We start from the raw sequence: 24,980 nt of genomic DNA, 5'->3' as shown, positions 1-24,980 counted from the left end.
GGGGCTGGGGGGAACAGCAGAAGGTGAAGGTGACAGAAGAAAGAGAGAGCATCTGGGTCAGGCAGTTATGAGGGAGTAGCAGAGGGAGAGGCAAGGTTAGCACTAGCAGCTTTTTTTTAAACTCTAATATTGTTTCAAGCAATTTTTGGGTTGATTTCCTGCAAAGAAGTTACTTTATCATTTCCTCTTTTAGAAGTTTCTAAATACCAATCAAAATAAGCATTCTATTCAGTCTGTTTGATCTTATGGCCAGCTTTCTCTAGCTGTGGACACACACAAAAATTAATTTTGGAATGTCTGAAAAACCCCAAGTTGGCCATTTTAGGTTGAGATCTCCCTTAGTGTAATTTTCCAAAATAAGTAAGTATTTGCAAGTGTAAATTCTATAAGTAATGTACATGAACCTGGCTGGGGTGTTAGTTGAAGGCTGGTAACCTATTACTCCTTTTTCTTTAATTTTGAAAGCTTTGTTTCCCATTCAGGTTGGTTTGTCAAGATAAAACTGCTAGTAATGATTGTGTGATGGGTCACTGTGCTGTTTGTGAGCTTAATTCATCTACATGTCATCCAAGAGTTGTTTCAGCTGTATTATATGTCTTGATTTCTCCCTCTGGCAGTCTAAAATCGTCATAGGTGCTCACATCACTGAGTGGCCAGCTTTTATGTGTGGTCCCTGAACAAGCAAGTTTTCTTGATTAAATGAGTGGGTTTCTCTGTGGGGCTGCTACAGGGAATGAGAACTTGCCTCCACCACTCCTGCAAGTTTCTCAGTTGCCTGAGAAAGCAGTTGCTGGCCGGGAGGAGATGCCCCTTTTCCTCTTTGGAGCTGAAAACTCTCATGCTTTATTTTCACTTTAATTCTGACAAATTCTATTAAAGTAGCCAATTTAAGGGAAACAACAGGCCAGTCTCCTACCTAATCACCCAATACGAACTTACTTAGAGTTTTTTTTAACTGGGTAACCCAGGTACCACTTCTTGAAACTAATTTCAAAAAAAAACCTTGAAAGAGCTTATCTACCACCAAATAAAAACAAAGAGTTTATCCACCACCAAATAAAAGTTAGGGTCATCAGCCAATAAAGGGAAATCCAATACAAAAGAGAGGCTCACCTAAATTTCGTCTGGACTCACCAAGGAGCAGACAGGCACAAGGGGCTGCTGTTAGTATGAAGATTCTGGATCCTCATTGAGTTCAGACAAAGGAGAAAAGTCTGCTCTGGATCCCTTCATAGTCACCTGAATTGTCAACTGAAAGAAAATTGCGCAACATAAAAGTTGTCAGTTAAGTTTTATTTGGGGAACTTACTGAGGACTATAGCCCGGGAGACAGCCTCAGATACCTCTGAGGAAGTGCTCCGAAGAGATAAGGGTGGAACCAGGATATATGAGTTTTTGCTGGGAAAAAATACAAACAAACATCAAAAGACCACTACTAATCACAAGGAACACATATCTCAAGTTAAAAGTTGTAGTGCTTTTATTTGTATGGGAAGGTACAAGAATTTGGGTTCATTGAAGTTATTCCTTAGATACGCATCTTAACTACCTAGGGCCAGTATCCAAAGCACAGAATTCCCCTCAGGGCACACTGTCAGTATCAGTCGGCAACTGACTTGATCGGCTTGAGGTTGTAGAAATGGAATGACAGGCACTACTCTTTGTTTACCAGAATGACAGACACATCTTTTGTTTTCAAATGCCAGTCTCTAAAATTCATTTGGAAATTTGATTGATGCATGAAACCCCAAAGTCTTAAACCACATAAGCTATGTACATGGGAGTGTTTTTTGTTTTTGTTTTTGTTTTTTAATTTTGGAGTTTCTACTATGCATTAGGCACAGTAGGGGAACAGGATAACTAAACTACAGCTTCAGAGGCTTGAATTCAAATCAGAGCTCTGCCTCTAATACTAACTGTGTCACCTTAGGCGAGTGAAGTAAACTCTCTGAGCCTGGGTTTCCTCATCTATAAATTGAGGATAATTAATAGTGCCTACCTTATGTAACACACTTAGTCTAAAGCTAGGCACAAGTGAGTTAGTATTAGAATTATTATCTAGGCAATGGGAGAACCGCAGTAAACAGCCACAGGCAATGAAAAGGTGCCTGAGGGAACAAGGATAAGGTAATAAATTTCACTTATGTATTGGTTGCATTGTTGTTTCTGAAGTCCCTAACTTCCAGCCCAAAAGAGTACTTGTGTTCATTTCCATAGATTATACCACCTCAGGCAAAGCATTCCCCAGATCTCTGCCTCGGGTATCTATTAAAGAGTGGGCAAATCCTCCTACTCCATAGAATACTAGAACTCAAATTCTGGCCAGTATCAGAACCACCTGGGGAATGTAGTAAAAACAAAAAGGCCCAAATTCTTCCTACTTCAGTGAGTCTGGGTCTCTCTGTGCTTTATTATCTTCCCAGATGGTTCTGATAACACACCAACTTTCCAAACTGCCGTTAAAAAAAAAAAAAGACAAGGCTCCCTAGTTATTCTAAAGGATGATAAAAGATTATCATGATTAAAATCCCATTTGTTCCACTGTCTGTGCAGATGTCAAGCAGTTTAGGCAGTCCTCACATAAGTTGCTTGTGCCCCAAGGGAAGCTAGGCCTGTATCTCAGCATCCATTGAGAATGAAAAGCACAGGCCCTGGGGGCTTCAGTTCTTCAAAAGTCTTCTATAACCTAGTGCCCGTGTCAGCAAGGGGGAAAGAGGAGCAATACCTTTCCTAGGGTCACATCAGCTTCACGGTAGAGCCGTGGTGGAACCCAGAGCCGCAGATGCTTGGGCCAGTGTTAGAAGGGCTTATCTGGAGGCTCCCACCCTGGAGGATGCCCTCCTGCCTGCGGACAGGTGGTACAAGTTGGAAGCCTGCAGGCAGTGCCCTGCAAGTATTCGTTTACCTGATATCTGGAAAGGACCCCAGCAAAATTCTGATATTCCAGCAACCCCTTTCCCAAAGGTTTGAAGATTAACTTGGGGTCTTCTCACAACTGGAGAGGAAACAAGAACTAGCCTTATACCTGAACATCTCAAGATCCTTGACAATCTTATTGACCAATCTTGTTGCCTCAGCCAGAACAAAGACCTGTCAGTTGGATGAGATCTGAGATTAGAATTGCATTATGGACTCTCAATGCTGTGAATAAACAGGCCAGAGGATGCATCTTGCCTCCCCTCAGGCCAGAAATACTGCCATGTAATGGTGCCAGACAAGTGAATAGAGGATTTTTCTCAAACGCAGTGTTTCCGTTGATTCAGGGCAAGAAACTTGAAGGGTGGGGCCAGTATTCAAACCCAGGGGTCAGTGTAGTGGTCAAAGCTACAGGCTTCAGAGATAGAAAGATATGACAAGGGCAGAGTTTGGGCTCTGCGAAGGAGTTGTTGTGGCCTTAAGCAAGCTATTGTTTACTTCCCCAAGCCTCAGTTTCCACATGTGTGAAAACAAAATAACAGTGCTACCCAGAAAAGTAGACAGGCTTTATGGGGCCTGAAGCTTATACCCTGGGAATGAGGTTGTGGGTAGAAGTAAGGGGTGGAGAGGGCCTCTTTAAGAAAAAGAATACAAAATTACAAATTCAAAATTGCCTGGAGGACCTTGGAAAGGGCCCCATGTAAGGGAGGGGCTCAGGCAAATCTATCTCAGTTGCTACCAGTTAGTTGTGAGATCATTTAAGTAAAGCTCATGGCACATGGGATAATGGTACGGGGAGTGGTATGGCTTGAGTAAAATGCTATAATTTTGAAGGAGGAGGAAATTTTGGCCCATTCATCTGTCACTGAAGTAGAGATAATGACAGAGAATGGAACACTAGAGAAACCTCCAAAACCTTCTTTAGCTGCAGAGTTCTATCCTGACTGTCACATGTGACCTTAGGCAGATCACGGCCTCTCCTGATGCCAGCATCCTACCCAGTAAAGTGTGGCTAGGGGTTGTACAATCTCTGCCTCTCCGTCCCTTCCCAAAAGAATCCCCATTCCTCTCTCCCTGGAGCCTCACAGAAGCTAAGAAGCAGTTAGAGGTGAGTAAGTGCTCCTTTTTTTCCAGCTTAAGAAAGGGGAGCTCCCAGAGGATGCCTTACAACAAATACACAGCCAGTGAGAAGTGAAGCCCCTGTCCTGGGTTGAATAAGGAGGTGGGGGTGTGTAGATAGTCTCTTGGAGGCAGAAATAGGGCATTGGTTAAAAAGCCTGATGCACTGGGCTCTCGTCCTTACTCTGGCACTTTCTAGCTTAGGCAGATCCATTTAGTTCAGAGCCTGATTTCCTCATCATTTAATGTACAGGATTAAATGAGAAAATAAAGGTAAAGCACTTAGGGAGAGTATCTATCCCTTAGTGAAGTGATTAATAAATATTAGTTTTTAAAATGATCAGTGTTGTAGTCGCTGTTGCCATTACTGTTATTAGGTAAACATGGATGACTCCTTTCCCAAAACCCTCCCTTCCTCTCCTCCTGCTGGAGAGTGATCCTCTTCCACTGGGCTTCTTCAGGCAGGAGGAGCACCCTCCGGGGGAGGTGGGCGGGGCTTCATTCTAGCTTGGCCAGAGCCTGCTAAGGCACAAGCCACTGAGCTGGAGTTTGCACCTGACTAGACACCTTCCTGCTCAGTGCAGACCCCTGACCATAGCCAGGAGCCCTGTCTTTCTGAAGCAGTCATGCCCATGACAAAGAGTGCTGAGGGTCCCCCAGGAGCTGTTGACCTCAAAATGGACCTCAAGTCCCCTCCCCAAAGTGCCGAGAAGCTGCAGAACAAGGACTCCGGTTTCTTGGATGGGAGCCCTTCAGAATCGCCGGGCTTGGAAACGACGAAGGGCATAACGTGAGTGCTTTTTTCTGCCATCCCCATTTCTGCCTTCCAGCCTGGAAGCTTGCAGTGGCGAAAACCCCAAGGTGGGTGTGTCTGGCCCACAAGCCATCGTGCAGGAGCCTCAAAAGATACAGTCAGAGGCTGAATCAAGTTGAGAGCTTAAAGAGGCAGGAGGGAAGACTACCAGAAAGCCCTTAGGATATAGTGATCCACCCTCCAACTCGTGCAGGTGGTGAAACTAAGACAAATTACCCAAGGACATGCACTGGCTCATTGGCAGGATGGCGGCTGGAATCCAGTGGTGGCTCTAGAGTCTGTTTGTTTTAGTTGAGGTATAGCCCTGGAGTCAGATTTGTTCCTAGCCAACTCTGATAATGTTGGGGAGGGAGGGCAGAATCCCCAGCTTCTTGGAAGAGAAGGTGACACTTGAGCTAAAACCACAGGTACCCAAGCATTTCCTCTTCCTTGCCTCCTTCCTGCAGTTCCCTGGGCTTCTACTTCAATTGAGAACTGCAGTGACTATGTGTAAAGCGCAATACTGTGGAAGAGTCTGATTTCTTCCACCTCTCTGGACTGTGTTTGAGGGGAAGCGGGGGATCCCTTGCAATGCTTTCTAACCGTTAACAAGGAGGGGTGTACTCAGAGGGTTTCTGCAAGAGAGCCAAGCTACCAGGCTCCCGTTTCCTTTGCCTCTACCACTCAGGCAGCATGGCTAGTTCACTGAGGAAAAATAGCTGGGGTGGTTGGCATAGTGATAAAGTTCTGCACTTTAAGAAGAAAATGTTGACACCATCGGTACAGTAGAAAGAAAACTTGCGTCCACATTGTGATTCTGCTCCTTCCTTCTCTATGCCTCCGTTTTGCAAAACAGGGATAAATTGGTGGCAGTGTGAATTGAAGGAGGTTGCCTGTGGAAATTAAATCTGAAAGGTTGTGCGGGAGGGGGGGCCAGTGTGCAGCAAGGAGGGGCAGTTACTGTAAGAGGCAGGCAAACCCCTCTCCATTGCCACCCTGCAGGACATTTCAGGGATGGACACAGTGACTGGCGCTATGATGTGTTTCCGTTGCCCAAGGGCTAGTCCTGGGGCTTGTTTAGAAATTGCAGTCCTGAGAGTGAGGTCTCCAGGCCTTGGGGCCATCCACTGCTGAGTTTATTTCTCAATCACAGGTCTTGGAGGAACCACTTAGCTCTTATGCCCTGAACTAAAACATGATTTGATGGCAGTTTTAGCTACTTAAGAATCAAAGAAATAAAGCAGGTGAGAACTTGCTTATGACTTGGAGGGAGGTAGTAAACAGGTTGGGTAAGCATGGTACTTATGGGGTCACCTCACCTGGGTTTGAATTCCCACTTTAGCTATTTACCAGCCTGATCAAGTGATGGAACTTCTCGGTACTCTAATTTCTCCCCTGTGAGATAACAGTTCGCTCCTCCCAGGATGGCTGCGAAGGCGAAGCGTGCGAAGTGTGCTTAGCGAAGCCACTAAGCTCAGTCCCCAGAAGCCAACTGCAGTGACTACAGTGACATTCCAAAGTCACCAAAGGACTTAGGGCTAGAACCTAGGTGTACTGCCTCCCAGCCCAGTGTTTTACACAGCTCATTGTATTATTAAGTTGGCTGAGTGGCCCAAAGTTGAATTCTGATTTCCTAAGTCCTTTAGTTAGAAATTTCAAAGTGACCCGTTGATCCTAGTTGCAAAACAAGCCCATCATTGGAGGCCCGTGGTGTGCAGTGCTCCGTCAGCAATGTTGACACCCACAGGGAGAGAGAAAGGCATGCAGAGACTCTCCACCCTCTTTCTCCGGCAATTTTTCTCTTTAACCCTTAACAAATCAATGGGCAGATCCTCAGGAAGCTAGAGGATTCAGGGATTAACATAAAGATACAGGTGTTTGGGGCAGTTCTTTCAAAACATCATTCCTCCTAAGACTTACAGAGGCTCAGTAAAGCAGACATGTTGCCCAAGATAACACAGCTAGTTAAGTAGTAGCCTTGAGTCTTAGTCCCTAGTTTGTCCAGGGACCAGGCTCCTTCCACAATACCTCTGCTGCTCCTCACAGTAAGTCTCCTCACTGGAAGTCTCTCATGGGAAATTTCCAAGATTTCTGAAGTTGTGGATGTAATACTCACCTTGGTTTAACCTGGTCCAGGTACAAAGAGGTATAAAAATAGGTTGGTCTGTTATTTCACCACTAGAGAGGATACCTCCGTAGAACTTTCTCCTTGGTGATTGAAACCTAATTTCTGGTCTACCTTCACATCAGTCTTTAAAAAAGGGTCTGAGTTTTTGGTTTTGTTTTTTTGGAGGATAGGAGGAGACATGCCATTCCCCAGTTTGATGTGCTGGCCTGGCAGGAAAAATTCCTCTGGAAACCAAACCCGGAATAACCCTGTCCCAACAGACCATATCTAGGGACCCAAGTTATTTGACCTCTTCATTCAGAAGTCACAATGATTTCTTTTTGCTGCCTGCACTTTCCCCTCTTCGCTGAGTTCAGTCCCTTATCTGCTACTAGTTCTATGACCTTGGGCTATTCCCTGCCCCCTCTCTGAGCCTCAGTTCCCTCAGTTATGAAATGGGGCTGTCCCTTTACTCATCTGTCCTGGCTCATTTCCAGGAGACAGTCCAGTAGAAATGAGGTGAGGAACAGGGACTCTGACGCAGTCCTGGGTTCAAATTCTGCCTCCCCAGTATATCCTTTGATAAGTCACTTTAAAAATCTCTATTCCTCAGTTTTCATATATCCTTTGATAAGTCAGTTTAAAAATCTCTATTCCTCAGTTTTCTCATCTGAAAAAATAAAAGCAATAACCTACTTTCTAGTCTTGACAAGAGGATTACATGAGATAATATATATAATCCTTAGCATAATGTCTATTACATAGTTAGTGTTCTAATGGCATATGTTTAGTGTTAGCTGCTAAAACCAGGACAGTATTGGGCAAACTGAGATGGTTGGTCACCCTACAGGAGACCACGAGTGCCAGGCAAATCTATGGGAACTGGGAAGTGGCCAGGAGCCCACCTATCCAGCTTAACTCAGGTTTTGGCATACGAGGAGGGATTTCGCCTGTCAGATCTCCTCACCTCCGTGAACCCACATCCTCAAGTCTTTTTCTTCTCCTTTAGAGCATTCCAGACCTTGGTTCACCTGGTGAAAGGTAACATAGGCACAGGGATCCTGGGACTACCCCTGGCTGTGAAGAATGCAGGCATCCTGGTAAGAGGGGCTGCCACAGGTGGGGGAGGACAGCCTCTAAGAGTTTATAATGTCTTACATTGAGTAGTCTTACTGAAAGGCAGCTTGGTCTAAACCTGGAGTCTAGACATCTAGTCTGGGTTTGAGTTCTGGCTCTGCCATGGACTTTGAGTGGCCTTAGCAAGTCATTTGTCTACTGGCTGAGCCTCAGTTTCCTCCCTTGTGGAGTGCAGGGGTTGGATGACTAGTTTTCCAGTTGTGCTCTGTAAAACACTAGTGCTGAGGGATGCCTCAAAGGCCACTAAACATCAGAAGTCTGAGTCCTCTACTCCCACCATAACACGTCATTGTAATTGCTTTTTACACTTTATTGGAGTACTACTTGAGATCATATTTGAAAGAATATATAACATTGTAAATCAACTATACTTCAGTAAAGAAAAAACAAAGTATAGCTGTTACTGCTAAAAATGCCTTGCAAACCAGTTTGCTAGATAGTTCTTTGAGTCTTGAATGAAACCTGAACTACCAAATCCCTCCCTACCATGTTATTCACAGATCCATTCTCTTCTCTCTTGCCTTGCCCCTTGGCATCCCCGTCCTCTAGATGGGCCCGCTCAGTTTGCTGGCCATGGGCCTCATCTCCTGCCATTGTATGCACATCCTGGTCAGGTGTGCCCAGCACTTCTGCCACAGGTGAGGAAAACAGTGTTCTCATGTCAGTTCCTTTGGTGCTTGGTTCTCAGGGACATCCCAGAATTATACCTCATATAAACAAGAGTTTACTTCTTAATTTCCTCCAACAAGGCCAAGAAAAAGAGAAAAGCATTCAGGGCAGGGACCTAAAGTGAGACTCCTCCATGTGACTCATTCGGTGATCTCAATCAGGCCATTGTGCCTATCTGCTTGGCTCATCTGTAAATTGGGCATAAACAATCCATGCCTAACCCTGCCTCAGAGAATTGTCATGAGGATCCAATGGGATCATGAATATGAAAACTACTGTACCCACGCAAGGTATATATTATTACCCTTGTTATGTAGTAACTGCCCTACTTAATAGGCAAGAAAAACAAGCCACCAAGGAAATACCACCAGGTGTCAAAATACTTTGTTCCCTGCCCCAGTGTTCTTCTCACTCCAGCTAGGTCCTGCTGTGCTATGTGTCTCCTGACTTCTCAGTATATGATCTTAGATTAAACTGCCTCTTGGTAACTGTATGTCCTCTCTCCTTCAGGCTTAACAAACCGTTTATGGACTACGGGGATACAGTGATGCATGGACTAGAAGCCAGCCCCAGCACCTGGCTCCGGAACCATGCACATTGGGGAAGGTACCTTGTTCTTGCTTGACCCAAAGTGGGGAAGAAATGTGGCTGTCAGGAATGCCCTCTTCCCTGGAAATTTGGCTTATGTAACACAGAATATTGCAATTCACATGGAAGGAGTTCATTGGCAGTCTTCCTTATCCGGTCCCACTCCTTGTATATCCCCAGCAATAGGGTCATTTCTTTGCTATGCAGCTTTAATGTTATTCACTTTATTAGAATTAGGCCCTAGAAATACCGTGGGGAACAAAGCAAACAAAGCTTTGCCCTCACAGGACCCATAGTCCAGTGGGAAAGGTGGACATTAGTTTAGGACACAGTTACTTAGTAACCACTGGGATAAGTACCTTGAAGGAAAGAAGTACTAGTTGCTGCTGTACAGGTAAGGAGATGTGCGTGGGTTCAGGTAGGCTTCCTAGGGTGGAACAGTTAAGGTGAGTTCCGAAGGAAGGCAGTCTTAGGAATGAGGAATTACCTAGGGGAATGCAGGAGCCTAAAGGGCCTCCCAGGAGGAAGAGCAAGATGTGAAGGTCCCGAAGCAGGAGGGAGTACGTGACGGTTTCAGGGTACAGGAGGACCAGTCACTTGAGGGCAGATAGTCAGGGAGATGATGCTGAAGAAAGATTCAGGGGCCCAGCCAAGCTGCACATTTTAGACTCTCTTCAAGGTTTTTTTCTTTTCTTAAAAACAACCAGGAAACCATTGGAGGCTTTTAATCAGAGGCTTTCCTGTTTTAGTTATAGTTGCATTGTCTAAAGATCTGTCTGGCTTCTGTAAAGAGAATAGATTGTAAGGAAGCAAGAATAGATTTAGTCAGACCCATGAGGAGGCTGTTGACAAGGTCCAGGCAGGTGGTAATGATGGCTAGGTCCAAGCTGGTGGCAGTGACAATGGAGAAAAGTGAATTTGATCATAATTTGGATCCCATGGTTGTGGGAAAACAAAGGAGTCAAGGTTGACTCAGATATCTGATGACTTCTGTTTTGGATATTCAAGTAGAGATGTCAAATGGGTAGTTGTATATATATAGGCTTGAGCGTATCTTCAGGCAGGAGACAGAATTGAAGTCAGCTATGAGGCCAGGGGACAGAAGAGGTCTTTTAGGGAGAGAGTATATAGTGAGAATAAAGAGAGAAGAAGACCATGACATTAAGCACCCTTTGGTGAGCTGAAGTCTTCCTCCTGCAACTCCCACCTTTTCGCTTTCAGAGCTGTTGATGAACTTGGGACTAAATCTACTCTTTTGTCTTTGTTTTCAGACCTGTCCCCTCCCCGTCTGTCTACTCCTTTCTGAGCACCTCTAGATTATCAAAGTCTTTCTTGAACTGTGATACCCCGAACTGCACCACCTGAGGTGTGTCCTGCCCATGAGCATCATGGGTCTGGCACCTCTCTTGACCCAAAGCCCATTCACTTACTGAGCTAATAAATTCAACCTATGAGCAGACTAGGAAGGCTATGGGATGATTACCAGTATTTTCCCAATTGTGTGACCCAAGCTTTTGTCTGTCACAACCCCTCAAATCCTTCTACCCATTGTTGGGCATATAAAGTGGATTTTTCCTGCTCTATTTAGAGACTTTGCTTTGCTAATTATCTGCTCTTCTGTGACTTGAACTTCTTTTTTGAACCGTGTGCTCTTCCTCTCAACATTAAAATGTGTTCATGTATCTCCATCTTAAAAATAATAAAATAAATTAATAAACCTTCCTGGACCTCATACCTTCCTTTAGCTACCATCCTATCTCATATTCATTATCTGGTTATTCAACAAATACCTACTGAATACCTACATGACAGGAAGTACTTTAGGCAGTGGGCTCACAACTATGAACAAAATGGGCACCTTCAAGACTGGAGCTCACACTCCAGCTTCATGAAGGAATGGCCCATCTTCTGACTTTACTTCCATAGACGCCATTCACACCTCTTTCATGGGTCACCTGGCTTTCCTGTCCTATACTTCTACTGACGTTCTTTCCACCAGCACCTTAAAAGACCTCCTTCTTTGCCCTAGAGAACCTCTCAGCAGCAGTAGGTACGATTGACTATTCTTTTCTTCAAACATTAGCTCTTCACTTGGCTTCTGTTAAATCCTTTTTCACCCTAGTTTCCCTTTTACCTCTCTGGCTATTACTTTGAAGTCTTCTTTGTTTCTATCCTCCCTGTAAGTGTTGCCGTTCTCTAGGATTTGAAACCTTCTCACTCTGCATACTTTCCAACACTGATCTGCCTTTTCAAGGCTTTATCTATTACTAACAATTCAGCAGTTCCAGAGCATTAATATATGGTTGTCTCCTGAATGTCCCCTGTAGGAACCTCAGGCTCAACAATTCAGGTACTGAATGTGTCATTTCTTTCCCTTCCCCTAAAACCTGTTCTTCCCTCTGATTTCCCAGTTCATTTTGTTGTCCAAGCCAAAAACCTGTCAATCACTTTAGGTCATTTCCTTTCCCCTTCCCCTTGACGTACGTGGTCACCAGGTTCTGTAAGCTCTAGCTCCCTAGCATCTCTTAAAATAGTTTTATTTCTCTCATTCTAATGGCCATGTCTTTGTCTGGGTGGCTGCCATATTTCACCTCCATTATTGTAAGAATCTCCTATCCAGTCTTCCCATCCTCCGTCTTGCCCCCTACAGTGGATTCTTCACATGGCAGCTAGAGAAATCTGCCTAATCCCTCTGCTGAAATGTTCTTTCCTCACCACTTCCTTGCCATCTCCTCCTCCCCTTTATTCCTCTTCTCTCTTTCTCTCTCTCTCTCTCTCTCTCTCTCTCTCTTCATATTCCTGAGGGACTTCTGCCCCGGTATGGGTTTTTCTAAGAAGGCTGTCTGCTCTATAATTCAGGTAAAATGCCCCTTTACCATGGTCCTTATTGCCATATTATTTTTTATCCATCTCATCCACTAGTCTCTAAACCACTAGAGGAAAGACAGTGTTACTTGTCTGTGTGTCCTCAGTGCCTAGTATGGTGTCTGGCACATGATAGGAAAAAAATTTTAATGTTAATTATAGCTAATAAAAAACATTGGGCCTATTGCCTTACATCAGTTAGTATTCAACACGGAGCCAGGTGTGGAGCAAGATTCCTGACGATGAATTTTACCACTTGCTGAGCTGAGAGTGTGAGGGTGGTTGAGAAACATGTGCTTTTAAAGAACTACTGTTACCTCCCTTCTTACTGCTCCATTGTTGACTGTGGTGGCAGGACCAAGGGTGCTGGTAGAGGGTCACCAACCCCTGGGAACAGAAATGGAAATGACAAGCCTACTCTTTTTATAACAAGTTTTCTTTCTCTCTCTCTCCTTTCTTTCAGGCATATCGTGAGCTTCTTTCTCATAGTCACCCAGCTGGGCTTCTGCTGCGTGTACATTGTGTTTCTGGCCGATAATTTAAAACAGGTAGAATCTTCTAGAGAAGAAGGGAGGGAAAAGGACATGGCTTCTTCTCTTTGGGCCCTAGTGTCCTCATCATACAAAGAAAGAGGTTAACCAGATGTTATCAAAGAACCCAGGCTTCCCCCAGTTCACACATCTGCAGATTTCTGTAAATGGTTAGTTTTTCCGCAGCACCCTTTGTCCAAGTTTTGTCTCTAAAACTGGACCTGTCCTCAAGATTGGTTTTTAAAATTGAGCTGGAGGAAACCTTGGATTTTGTCTGTCATCCTGCCTTGGAACTTAATCATCTTTAACTCTTCTCAAACTGATATAGGCCTTTTTGGATGATACCTAACCTGTGGGTCATCTTTATCTACCTTTAGGTGCTTAAGCTCTATGATTTAACAGTTTTTGTCCCCAAGAAGTTCTTTTGACCTACCACAATAGTTATCTTGTAGCAATCTGAGCAAAATAATATGGGTAATAACAGAAGCTATTCTTTGTCAGTCAATAAGCTTAAAAAAACCTATTCTTTAGATTCTTTAGAGGTTTTTTTGTTTGTTTGTTTTGCTTTTAGTAATACCAGAAAATTGGAAATATAAAAAAAAGAAATTAGAAAGAAGGAAAAAAAACAATAAGCATTTAGAGTTAGCTTCTATTAAGCATCAGGTACAGTACTGAGCGTTTTATAAGCTTTCCCTCATTTAATTCTCTTCATGGCCATATCAGAATAGATACTGTGGTTATTCTCAATTTGCAGATGAGAAAACTGATGTTGTGAACTCTATAATGTATATTAATAACGACACAGAGCAAAGATTAAAAACACAGGCTTTTCAACATCGCAGCTTAAGTTCTTAAACACTATGTTATATGTCGTCTCAAAACAAAACAAAATTATTTTTAATCCAACCACTCATGGTTATTGTTTTGATTATCATTTTTCAGTGTCCTTACATTTTTAGTGTAGTTTTTAATAATTTCATAATTTTCCATCACGCAGATGACTTCAGTGTTCTATGATTGGATATTTTCTTTGTTTCCCTTTGTTTTTTTTTTTACTATAATTTACATAAGTCTTTGTACATTCTTTTATTCCTTATATTCATGTGTATATATTTTAAAGTAAAATTACTGGGTCAAGGGTTTGATTTAAAGGCTCTTACCTGCCAGATTGCTGCTTGGAAATCAATGATATAGACAGAATTTTATCAGTCATCTGTCTAGAGACAAGGTAAGCATGTCTCAAGGAGTCTGAGGACTAAGTGGGATGTGCTTTAAAACATATGAAAAGTTAACTATCAATATAATATTTTGGTGCTGGGTCAGGACACCTCTAACACCTTGAGGCTGGGGGTGCTTAATTGTGAACTAGGGGGCAGAAATGTGTGGAAGCAGGAAAGATCATTGGAGCAAGAGAAGGCTCCCTTAAGGAGATGCATCTGAGCTGGGCATTGAAGGGCAGGTTAGGGAAGAAGTGGTGGCAGCCAAGGTGGGAGAAGGGAGGAGTGAACGCCTAGAGGCAAGAATGTGTGGGGCTTGCTCAGTAGAGACAATACAAGTGATTGTAGAAGGTGTGGAAGGTGTGGGCCTTGGGAAAGGAAGAGCCTTCACAGTTGAATGGGCCTATTTATAGAGGGCCTTGAATGCCTGGCTAATGTTCCAAGTAGTTTTCCCTACTGTAGGGAGGAATCAGAGAAAAACAAAACTTAATGATTCATTTAGGTATCCAGGTGTGTAGTTAAGTGAAAGGGAGATTTCAAAATAAAAGTGTATGCTATGATTGCAGTTTTGTAAAATAAAGAGGGATGTGTATACTACATGTAATTTGTGGCATTGCATACACAGAAAATGTACAGATGAATATATCACAAGGCATTACCATGGCTACCCATGGATATTGAGATTATCATTGCTTTAACATTTTCTTCTTGCCTAACTCTGTAATTGTTCTGTAGTAGATTGTGTTGCTTGTACAATGAGACTGCATCAGTTAAGTCATGCTGATTCCAAAGGAGGGTGGTACCATTCCCCCAACACTCACTTTGCCAAGGGGGTGTTTGTACAGTGTGCAGTGGGGTGTTCCTTGTTTGTCACGATGACCAGAGGATGCTAATAGCTTCTATTGGGTGGCATCCAGGAATGCTAAATGTCCTGCAATGAATGGTCCAGTCCTCACAAGAAGAGTTCTCTCACTCAAAAGGTCAGTTTTGGTGCAGTTAAGAAATAGTAAGTGGTGGACTTTTTCAGTTAAAAGCAAAAGGAACAGACTCTGTAGAACTCAAGTAGAAAAATAAGTTTAGTGGAAGAATATTGGCTAACTTCCAGAATGACAGAGAAAAATGTCTATCCTCTTTTGAGAAAGAATGGTGCAGAAGATTTACAATAAGAAGTCCTAAAGTCACCCTAACTCATTGTGAGACATGCCAGTTCTTTGAGTTTGATTTTGGGCCAGGCACTGAACTAATCAGGTAGCCAGAAGATTCACTGACTTTTCCCCTTGCTTTTCCCTGTTCCTTCCTCAGGTAGTGGAAGCAGTTAATGGCACCACCAGCAACTGCCATGACAACGTGACAGTGATCCTGATGCCCACCATGGATTCACGACTCTACATGCTCACCTTCCTGCCCTTCCTGATGCTGCTGGCCCTCGTTCGGAACCTCAGGATCCTGACCATCTTCTCCCTGTTGGCCAACATCAGCATGCTGGTCAGCTTAATCATCATCATCCAGTACATCACCCAGGTTAGTGCACACCACACACCTGACTCCTCCAGTGGGCAGAGGCTTTTATATATATAATAGAGTGACATCTGGGGCCAGTGAGTGTCCACTTCACTCTTCAGCCTAGTACCCATTTTATGGTTGCCTTCCTTCCACAAAGATGTCTCTGTACGTTCTAGATATCTCCTCTTTCGTGTTGCTTCTCCAATACTCATTTCCTGTCAAATCCTGGTTTTAGAAAAAAAATATGCTTTGCAAGGGAAACATCTTGATTGGTGAACTATAGACCATTCCTGTAATGGTTGGAAAACAGCAAAAGGTAGATGAAAAACAGCATCTTCTACCACAGTGATATCTTGCTGAGTTAGTCTTACAAACTCGAGGCTACAATTCCAGGTAATTTCAAAATTACCCCTAAGGAACTCAAGAGGAAAAAAAAAAACTAGTATTTAGTCACAGAGGTATAAATAGAATCTTGAAAGACCACAAGCAAATCTATCATGATATAAATTACATCTTTCAAGTTGAGTTACGGATATTGATTTTCCCTCAATTTCCTACTTTTCTATTCTTTCTAATTTTTATTTTATAATGGGTAAGACTACATAGAAACATAAACCCTGAAGATCCTTGGCATACCTAGAACCTTTCAGATGTTTTTCTCTTTGAGAAGTCACAGAGGGAAAAAGTTATAGAGTCCATGGAATTTAGTAAAAATAACAAATTAGTCAAATATTTTAGGATAACTACAGATAAGTCTTATACTCCTTAAGGCAATATTGATGGATTCTACAAAACTGAATTTTCTAATGAGATAGCTACCTCTGATTTACTTTTGGACTATTCCAGAGATTACTTAATTAGAGAAATGGTTCTGCCATTTTTACATCCTAGGTCACAGGGTACATAAAATATTTATTCAACACACTTTTTTCCTTTCAATTTGTAGCTCATTGAAGAAAGAGCACTTTCATATTTCACTAATTACTTTGGGCCCTAGAATATCACTGTAACTGTAGTCACAGTAACTTCCAGCACCCATAACCAGTGGTACATTTGAAGTGTTCTTGGGCATGTTAGGCTGGTACTCACCTGTGGTGTGTAAGATTTTCTTCTGGAGGATTCTGATGAACCAAACTCTCTCCATGAGATACTGATCCTTCAGTACTTGGACAATACCTTGATCTTTCTTCCCTCTGGCTCTTTGGTGTTGTGTAGTGTTAAAATCAACTTTGATTGCTGCCTACTTCCTTTTGAAATGTTCTGAATTTCTTGACATTCAATTACTTAAAATTCAGATGTACTCTCAGAATACTCCCCCCTTAAAGGAGCAAACATACTTGGAGAGTAAAGGTCTTACTGCATTTCTCTCCCCACAGGGAATTCCAGACCCCAGCCAGTTGCCACTGGTAGCAAATTGGAAGACCTACGCTCTCTTTTTTGGAACAGCCATTTTTTCATTTGAAAGCATTGGCGTGGTAAGGTTTGAATTGGGGTAGACTTTCCCAGGTGCTGTGGGTGGCCTTCTGAGCAGGAGCTGGGAGCTCTGAGTTACTGTGACCACACAGGAGAAATAACCTCTGACATCACTTGGGCCAGTTGTCACCAGCAGGAGAAAAGTAGGTTACACACAACAGAGAGGCAGTCAGGAGACAGTTTCATTCTTGCCCCAATACATTTATTAAACATTTATCCTCATATCAACATATGTTTCCTAATTTTTTAAAATCAAGATAAATGGAGGTATACAATTTAAATTATAGGATTTGATGAAACAAAGGAGTTTTACACTGAAAAGTACAGTCTGTTTACAATGGATAATTGTATAGTCTCTACTTCCACACGTAGGAAGGATAGGTGCTGTGTGTATACTCTTTTTCTTCCAGTTTTATTGAAATATTATTAACATGTAGCATTGTATAAGTTTAAGGTATACAGCATAATGATTTGACTTACATCATGAAATGATTATCGCAAAAAGTTTGGTGAACATGGATCATCTCATATAGACACAAAATTAAAGAAACAGAAAAAAATATTTTTCCTTGTGATGAGAACTCTTCGGATTTACTTAAGTTTCATATGTAACATACAGCATTGTTAATTATATTTATAATTCACCTACAGCACTATGTTAGTTCCTGTGAATCACAACACAGTGATTCAGTATTTCTATACATTTCAAAATGATCACAGGGTAAGTCTAGGTATGATACGTCACGATACAAAGATATCACATAGTTTTTTACTATGTTCCCCATACTGTTCATTTATTTTGTGCAGTGACTCATTTATTTTGCAACTGGAAGTTTGTACCTCTTGACCTCTGTATACCTCTATATACCTCTATTTCAAAGTTTACTTCTAATTTGTATACAGTACAGTTCATTTTTTTGGTGCACATTTCTGTAAGTTTTGAGAAATGCATAGAATCATCAGTGCACCACAGTCAGGACGCAGAATAATTCCCTCACCACAGAATGCTCCCTTGTGCTGCCCACTTTGTAGTCAGCTTCCCCCCATCTCCCACTAACCCCTGGCATCCACCTTCTGTTCTCTGTCTCTATTGTCTTATCTTTTCCAGAATGTCATCCACATGGGATCATACAGTATGTAACTTTTTAAGCCTGGCTTCTTTCACTCAGCTGCATGTAAGGTCGTCCACGTGGCTGCATGCATCAGGAGCTAGTTGCTTTCCACCGCTGAGCACCCACTGTATGGGCAACACCACCACTTGTTTATCCATTCACCTGTTAAAGGACATTTAGGCTGTTTCTAGGTTCTGACGTTTATGAGTAATACTGCTGTAAGCATTTGTGTACAGAGTTTTGTGTGAACAGATGTTTTCATTTCTCTAGGAGTAGGTTTGTTAGGTCACATGTTAATGTGTTTAGCTTTATAAGAAATTGCCAAACAAGTTTCCAGAATGGCTGTACCATTTTGCATTGCCACCAAATGTATGAGCATTAGAGTTGCTTTGCATCTTCGCTAGTTCTTGTATGTATTTTCAGTTTTTTTTAATTTTAGCCTTCTGCTAAGGGTGGTGGTATTTGTGATTTAATTAGCATTTTACTAGTTACCAACGATTTTGAGCATCTCTTTATGGGCTTATTTGACATCTGTATATCATCTTTGGTGTAGTGTCTTTCAAATCTTTTGCAAATTTTTTAAAAACTGAGTTACTGTCTTTTATTGCTGAGTTTTAAAAATTCTTTATACATTCCAAAAGCAAACTCTTTATTATATATGTAATTTGTAGATATTTTCTCTGGTCTGTAACTTACCTTTTCCTTCTCTTTACAGTGTCTTTCACAAAGAAAAGGCTTTAATTTTGATCAAGTTCAACATATGAAAATTTTTCATTTGTGGATCCTGCTTTATCTAAAACACTTTGCCTAATCCAAAGTCACAAAGATTTTCCTCATATATTTTCTTCTAAATGTTTTATTGTTTTCATTGTACATTTAGATCTATGATCCATTCTGAGTTAATTAGTAAAAGTGTTCATAGGTTAAAGTTCAATTTTTTAAGAATGCCCAGTTATTCCAGCCTTATTTGTTGAAAAGACTACCTATTCTCCATTGAATTACCTTTGCATCTTTGTAAAAAGCTAGTTGATATACAAGTATGGGTCAGTCTCTGAGCTCCCTATTTCTGATTCATCAATCAATGTGTCTGTCCTTTCATGAATACCAAAATGACTTTGAAGTGGTGTTTGGCTCCACCTTGCTAATGTACTACCCAGGGACCAGTCTTGGATGTAGATGGTGGTCACCACAATAGGTTAGCTGTCAAAGCCTTTGCTTTGGTGCTTCACATCAGTTCATGTGCACCTCAGGGCTGAGCCCAGGACTTCATCCATAGATTTAGGGGATCACTTTGTCTGGCTCTCTCCTTTCCAAGTTTTCCTGCACACTCACCCAGTGGTTTCTTTTTCTGGTCTTCTGGCTACAAAGCCAGAGTTTTATCCTCCATACACTGTTACACACTTCTTGTGACTGGACCTAACTCTAGGGTTAAGCACTGAGAGAAAAAAGGGAAGAAAGTAATAGGGATTCCACCCAGGACAGCTCCCTGGACTTGCAACCTGTGTGGCCATCTAGGGCCTTTAGAAGGATCCCACAGTTGGTTTAATGCTCTGCTTTCATTATCTTGAAATTCCTAATCTTTGATCAAGAGGCTCTGTATTGTCATTTTGCACTGGGTCCCACAAATTATGTAGCAAGTCCTGATTCCCCTCACACTCTGGATTCCCAAAGCCCCCTTTACCTGTTCCTCTGCTCTGAGAGGAGTTTGCCTCAGATTTTTAGGTGCCTGTGTAACCACCACAGTCACTAATAACAGCAGATTGTTGCTTTGGACTGAGACTTGCCTTGGGAGTATGGCCTGGAGAGTAAAAAAAAAAGGAAGAAAAATATTAGGGATTCTCTCCATGCTGTCTGTCCCACAGGGTCCTCTATTTTAGGTCCTCTAACCAGAAAAGAGGTTTCTCTTTGAGTTTTCCCTGTCTGCATCCACTACATAGTTCCAGAATTTGGGCTCCCCTTCAGTCTAACTGGGAGACATAGGAAGAGAAAAAATCAAGAAATTCACTACCATAATGGCCATTTTTACTGGTTTTGAGCAATTCACCTTCTATTATACACTTTTCAGAGCCCATGTATAGTTGCTTTATGTTTTCTGTCCAGGGCTTTTAGTTTTAATCAGTGTGGGAGATATGATGCAGTGTGCTTACATCATCTGAACAGAACTAGAAGCACTTTATATTTAGAATTTTGGACAGTCATGGCAAAAAGAAGAGTACAGTGGTTGAGCAGATGGCTTTGGAGGCAGAATGTGCCAGAATCTTACTTTAGCCACAGGCTAATCTCTGAACTCTAATTCTTCAACTATAAAATGATGATAATACATGTTCAATAAATATTTGTAGAACATCTACTATCTGCTAATGATTATTAGTATTACAGTTCAGATTATCTTTAGAAACCTTCTATCCCAGTCTCCAGTTTTACAGAAAAGAAGCCTAACCCCAGGGAGGGAAGAGGTCTTGAATTGGGTCACCAGCTGGGAGATGGTCCCAGTCCAGAGACCTTCCCACTCTATGTGAATGGCCATTTATCTCTTTGATTGACTGGGGGCAGGGGAAGTCATCTACTTACTATGATATGGCCTTGTGAAAAGATCCTTTTTAGCTTGGAGAATTTATGCAGCAAAAATGTAAGGCAGGGTAGAAAAGCTCAGGTTGGATTGTCTGCTCCCCACTTAATCCCTTGGACACTTTCCTGAGCACCTGCTACAATTAGGAACATGCACCTAACCCAGAAGAAAGTGGAAAGGCTCAGCCATGACCCTGACACGCACTCCCCTCAAGTGTCTTCCAGTTGCATGGAGAGGAAGGGGAGGTGCTTATTGGACAAAAAAAGGATTAAAATATACCTAACATAAATTTACCGTCTTAACCATTTCTAAGTGTACAGTTCATTGACACTAAGTACATTCACATTGTTATGCAACCATCATCACCATCCATCTTTTTTTATCTTTCAAAACTGAAACTGTGTACCCATTAAACAATAACTCCCCACTTCTCCTTTCTGCCAGCCCATGGAAACCACCAATCTACTTTCTGACTCTGTGAACTTGACTACTCCAGGGACCTCATATAAGTGGAATCACACAGTATCTGTCATTTTGTGGTTGGCTTATTTCACTTAGCTTAATGTCTTCTAGCATGTGTCAGAATTTCCTTCTTTTTAAAGGCTGAATAATATTCCATTGTATGTATGAACTACTTTTTGTTTATGCATTGCTCCATCAGTGGACGCTTGGGTTGCTTCCAACTTTTGGCTACTGTGAATAATGCTGCTATGAACATAGGTGTACAAATACCTATGCAAATGTCTGCTTCCAATCCTTTTGTGAATATACCCAGAAGTGGCATGCCTTTCTTCTTTATGCTCCTATTCCTCATTCTCCTCTTTTCTTACATAGTGATATTTCTGCAGGTTCTGCCCCTGGAAAACAAGATGAAGGATGCCCGCCGCTTCCCAGTCATCCTGTCTTTGGGGATGTCCATCATTACTGCCTTGTACATCAGCATCGGGACTCTAGGCTACCTGAGGTTCAGAAATGACATCAAGGCCAGCATAACCCTTAACCTGCCCAACTGCTGGTAACTCCATGGGCCCTCAGGCAGTGGGGACTCTGGGCTGGTAGAAATGGGAACACGTAGGTCACTTTCCCCTCCCCTCCACAGATGGCAAACTGAGGTCCACAGGGAGCAGCAGAGCTGTCACTGGAAACCTGGGCTCTGGATTCTCTGTCCATGGAGCTCCTTCACCAACAGCCTCCCATGTTGAGAGAGGCCTTGATAGCTGAGCATGAGGAAGGACCTGATTTAGGAAGAGAGGGGAGAAGTGAGGCCTTGGTCATCTAAGGAGAGAAGGGGCATGGAAAGAGGGCAAGAGACAAGAGGAGCCGGTGGGTGGCTCCCGTTACATTTACTAAGGCTGTTAACAAGTCTTGCAGAGTAGCTAGGATGAAAAAGTAGTAAAACAAGAACCAATTGGGGAAGACCATTAGAATCTGTAAAATTTTTATGTTCAAATGACTGAATTCACTGCAGCACTTTGCTGACCCAGACTTCAACAGTGCCATTTTTAAAGACACACAAACTCTTATCACATTGTGCAGCACTTTCTTACATACTGAGGTATGTCATTAATTACAGGATGCCTATCTTTTTAAGGGTCACTTGGAGGCTTAGTTTATCTAAATGGGGCTCCTTTCCCAAACTGATCAATGTCATTCATCAAGCATGTACTGCATCCCAGTTACATGCAGCTGCTAGTCTAGATACATGGGGTGTGGAGGATGCTGATGTGAGTAGACTATGATTTTGAGCTTCACTAACTTCCTCAGCTCATGATCCAACGGGAATGGGGAAGGGATAGTGTATGTACACAAGTGTGACACAGAACAGAAAAGGAAACCTTCCAGAATAGCAGAGAGACCTTGGGGACTTCCAAGGACAGAAAGTTCATCAGAATGGGGCAACAGGGAATCTTCTTGTCCAACAAAACAACTCTACCCAAACCAGGACAACTATAGCTCCTCTGGATCCAGGTCTCAGTTGTACCAACTCTTAGCTCGTGGTCATGTGTGATTTACTTAACCAATCTGACCCTTGGCTTCCTCATCTATAAAGAAGAGTTATCATATGGATTAAGCTGAGTATGTCTAAAAGCATCTGGCATGTAGTGCTTGATCAAAAGATGGGAATTTCAAAAAACAGGTGGGGTTTGCACAGATGGAAATGGAGTAGAGAGGGTGTTCCAGGCCTCAGAACTAGTGTGAGCAAGAAACACAGAAATGTGGATGTTAGTCTTTTTAAGATATGGGCTAAATATACACACAGACACAGACATACAAGTTTATTAAACATGGCAGATACATCTACCACATTAGTGGGCTAAAGGAAAAAAGCCGTATCTCCATAGGTCAAAACATTATAGATAAAACTCAACATCCCCCGTCAGATGCTCTCTCTGCCCGTAATCTGAGGACCTGCAAATAACTCTGCCTTTCCTTTTACCCCCATTCCCCACACAATCCCTATTTGTAGACCACCTCTTCCCCCAAGGATTCAGGATTCTTCATTCTTTCAACCTACTAGAAGCATTTGTTGAAGGCCTGCTATGTGCCAAGAGCTTTGGGGGATCCAGAGAATTCCTAAGGACAGACAGAGATCTCAAGGGATGAGATCTTTTACATCCAGGTTTTTTGGTTTTCACCACTTACCACTTGTGCCTCCCTGAGCAAGATACCTGGCCTGAGCCTCTCTTTCCTAAAATCTAAAATTCAGCATCAGGTGATAATGATTTGTAAAGGTGATATATTGAGATAGATAGATAGATAGATAGATAAATGGATATAGATATAGATAGATTGATATCTCCATGCCTGAATTTTTTTTTATTTAGAGATGACCCTCTCAACTGTGCCATTTGAATCTATGGTGCTTCACTCTATTTCCACTGCATGCTCTGCTGTGACTCCCTCTTGGCTCTTAGAAGGTCCTTCCCCATCATTTTTAGACAAGGAAACATTGACCCAAGGGACTGTTCCAAGGTCAGAGTTTAATGTCCAAGAAGGGCTGGTGTCAGAGCACATTGGCCTTAAGAGAGTATTGCTCTGGTTTGTCCTGCAGGCTGTACCAGTCGGTCAAGCTCCTCTACATCATTGGCATCCTGTGCACCTATTCCCTGCAGTTCTACGTCCCTGCAGAAATCATTATTCCCTTTGCCATCTCCAAGGTGTCACAGCGCTGGGCACTGCCTCTGGACTTGTCCATCCGCCTCGTCATGGCCTGCCTGACATGTGAGTAGAAGGCAGAGCACCATGTTGCTCTTTTCCTGAGGGCTGTCAGGAATCTGAAATATGGTAGATGAACCAGCATTGAATGAGTACCAACTGTATTTTAGGGACTGTCCTAAGGCCTTACAAGTAGTAACTCATTTAAGCTTCAGGAACAACCTAATTTTTACATGTTCCTAATTAGACAGATTTACTGGTGTCCAGCTTGAGGGAGTGACAGCTTATCAAATAATAATCATAATAACTGACTTTTATGTTAACACTTACTGTGTGCCGGTCACTGTGCTAAACTCTTTCTATTCCATATTCCATAGTAATTTTTTGTTTTGGGGGGAGGGCAGTAATTAGGCTTATTTATTTATTTACTTATTTATTTAATGGAGGTACAGGGGATCAAACCCAGGACCTCATGCATGCTAAGCACGTGCTCTGCCACTGAGCTATACCCTCCCCACCCCCATATTTCATAGTATTTTATTCAGTCCTTGCAGGAGCTCTTATGAGGTAGTACCATGATAAACCCTACTTTATAAATGAGAAAACTGAAGCAGGGAGTGACAAGTAATTGGGCAGGAAGTGCCAGAGATGGAATTTGAACCCAAGTCATCTAAGTCCAGACCCTTCACCTCCAGGACAGAGATTGAAAATGGCAGCTAGTGAGTCTAGTTTGGCAGCAGAGGTGTATTGTTTCACCCTCACAGCGTTGTATAAATTTGGGCCAACATTAAAAACGTGGAAGAGCTCAGGTACAAATGCAAATTTCTAATGTTTTGGAAGAAAAATAAAATGATTTGGCAGTTCTCCATTGGCAACAGTCAAGTGGAGCTCCTTGCCCCACAATGGGCCCATGTTCACCTGCTGGCATCGGCTGGCTCCACTCATCCCCTCAGCAGCCCTCCCTGTGCTCCAGGCCCTATGATCCAGGGTACCTCTTTCTGCTAGTATTTTAGCAGGGGCAAAGATGATAGAGATTCCTGCATTGTGCGTGGCATGGTCTAATTGTGCCTAAAGTTCCTTTAAATGTGATTCTTGCTCTGCTAAACCAGCCCATATAAGTCATGGGACACTGATTTTCTTCCTTTGAAGTCATTCATTCCCAATTTGCCCTAGGAAGCAAGGGTACTATCATTCAGAATATTAGAGACTCCAGAGGATCAATTAAT

General features: G+C 42.4%; 1 protein-coding gene and 1 long non-coding RNA gene across 8 annotated transcripts in view; one reads left to right on the top strand and one right to left on the bottom strand.

Moving 5' to 3' along the window:
- LOC102513692 (proton-coupled amino acid transporter 2) overlaps positions 1-24,980 on the top strand; it is a 62,682-nt gene that overhangs the window by 35,437 nt on the left and 2,265 nt on the right. For 2 of the 7 annotated variants that reach the window (XM_032477137.1, XM_032477136.1), the window contains 8 exons: positions 7,945-8,035; positions 8,622-8,710; positions 9,252-9,347; positions 12,658-12,742; positions 15,244-15,462; positions 16,821-16,919; positions 21,447-21,613; positions 23,651-23,820. In XM_032477137.1, the coding sequence (XP_032333028.1) occupies positions 8,622-8,710; positions 9,252-9,347; positions 12,658-12,742; positions 15,244-15,462; positions 16,821-16,919; positions 21,447-21,613; positions 23,651-23,820 (925 nt within the window). In that variant the 5' untranslated portion in view covers positions 7,945-8,035. Of the gene's footprint in view, positions 1-660; positions 4,029-4,614; positions 4,826-4,845; positions 6,073-7,944; positions 8,036-8,572; positions 8,711-9,251; positions 9,348-12,657; positions 12,743-15,243; positions 15,463-16,820; positions 16,920-21,446; positions 21,614-23,650; positions 23,821-24,980 lie in introns of those variants that run through there. The other 5 variants (XM_032477141.1, XM_032477140.1, XM_006174643.3 and 2 more) reach the window with 4 other exon arrangements.
- LOC116662782 lies at positions 10,973-19,646 on the bottom strand. The gene is made up of 3 exons (XR_004318831.1): positions 19,565-19,646; positions 16,329-16,331; positions 10,973-10,986 (listed from the first exon to the last, which is right to left on the bottom strand). It is a non-coding gene; the product is annotated as an uncharacterized LOC116662782 (long non-coding RNA).

The sequence above is a fragment of the Camelus ferus genome, chromosome 3 (assembly GCF_009834535.1).
Source record: "Camelus ferus isolate YT-003-E chromosome 3, BCGSAC_Cfer_1.0, whole genome shotgun sequence".
NCBI classification, from domain to species: Eukaryota; Metazoa; Chordata; class Mammalia; order Artiodactyla; family Camelidae; genus Camelus; species Camelus ferus.
Note: the sequence above shows the minus strand (reverse complement) of the source record. Positions and strands in the feature narration are given on the sequence as shown.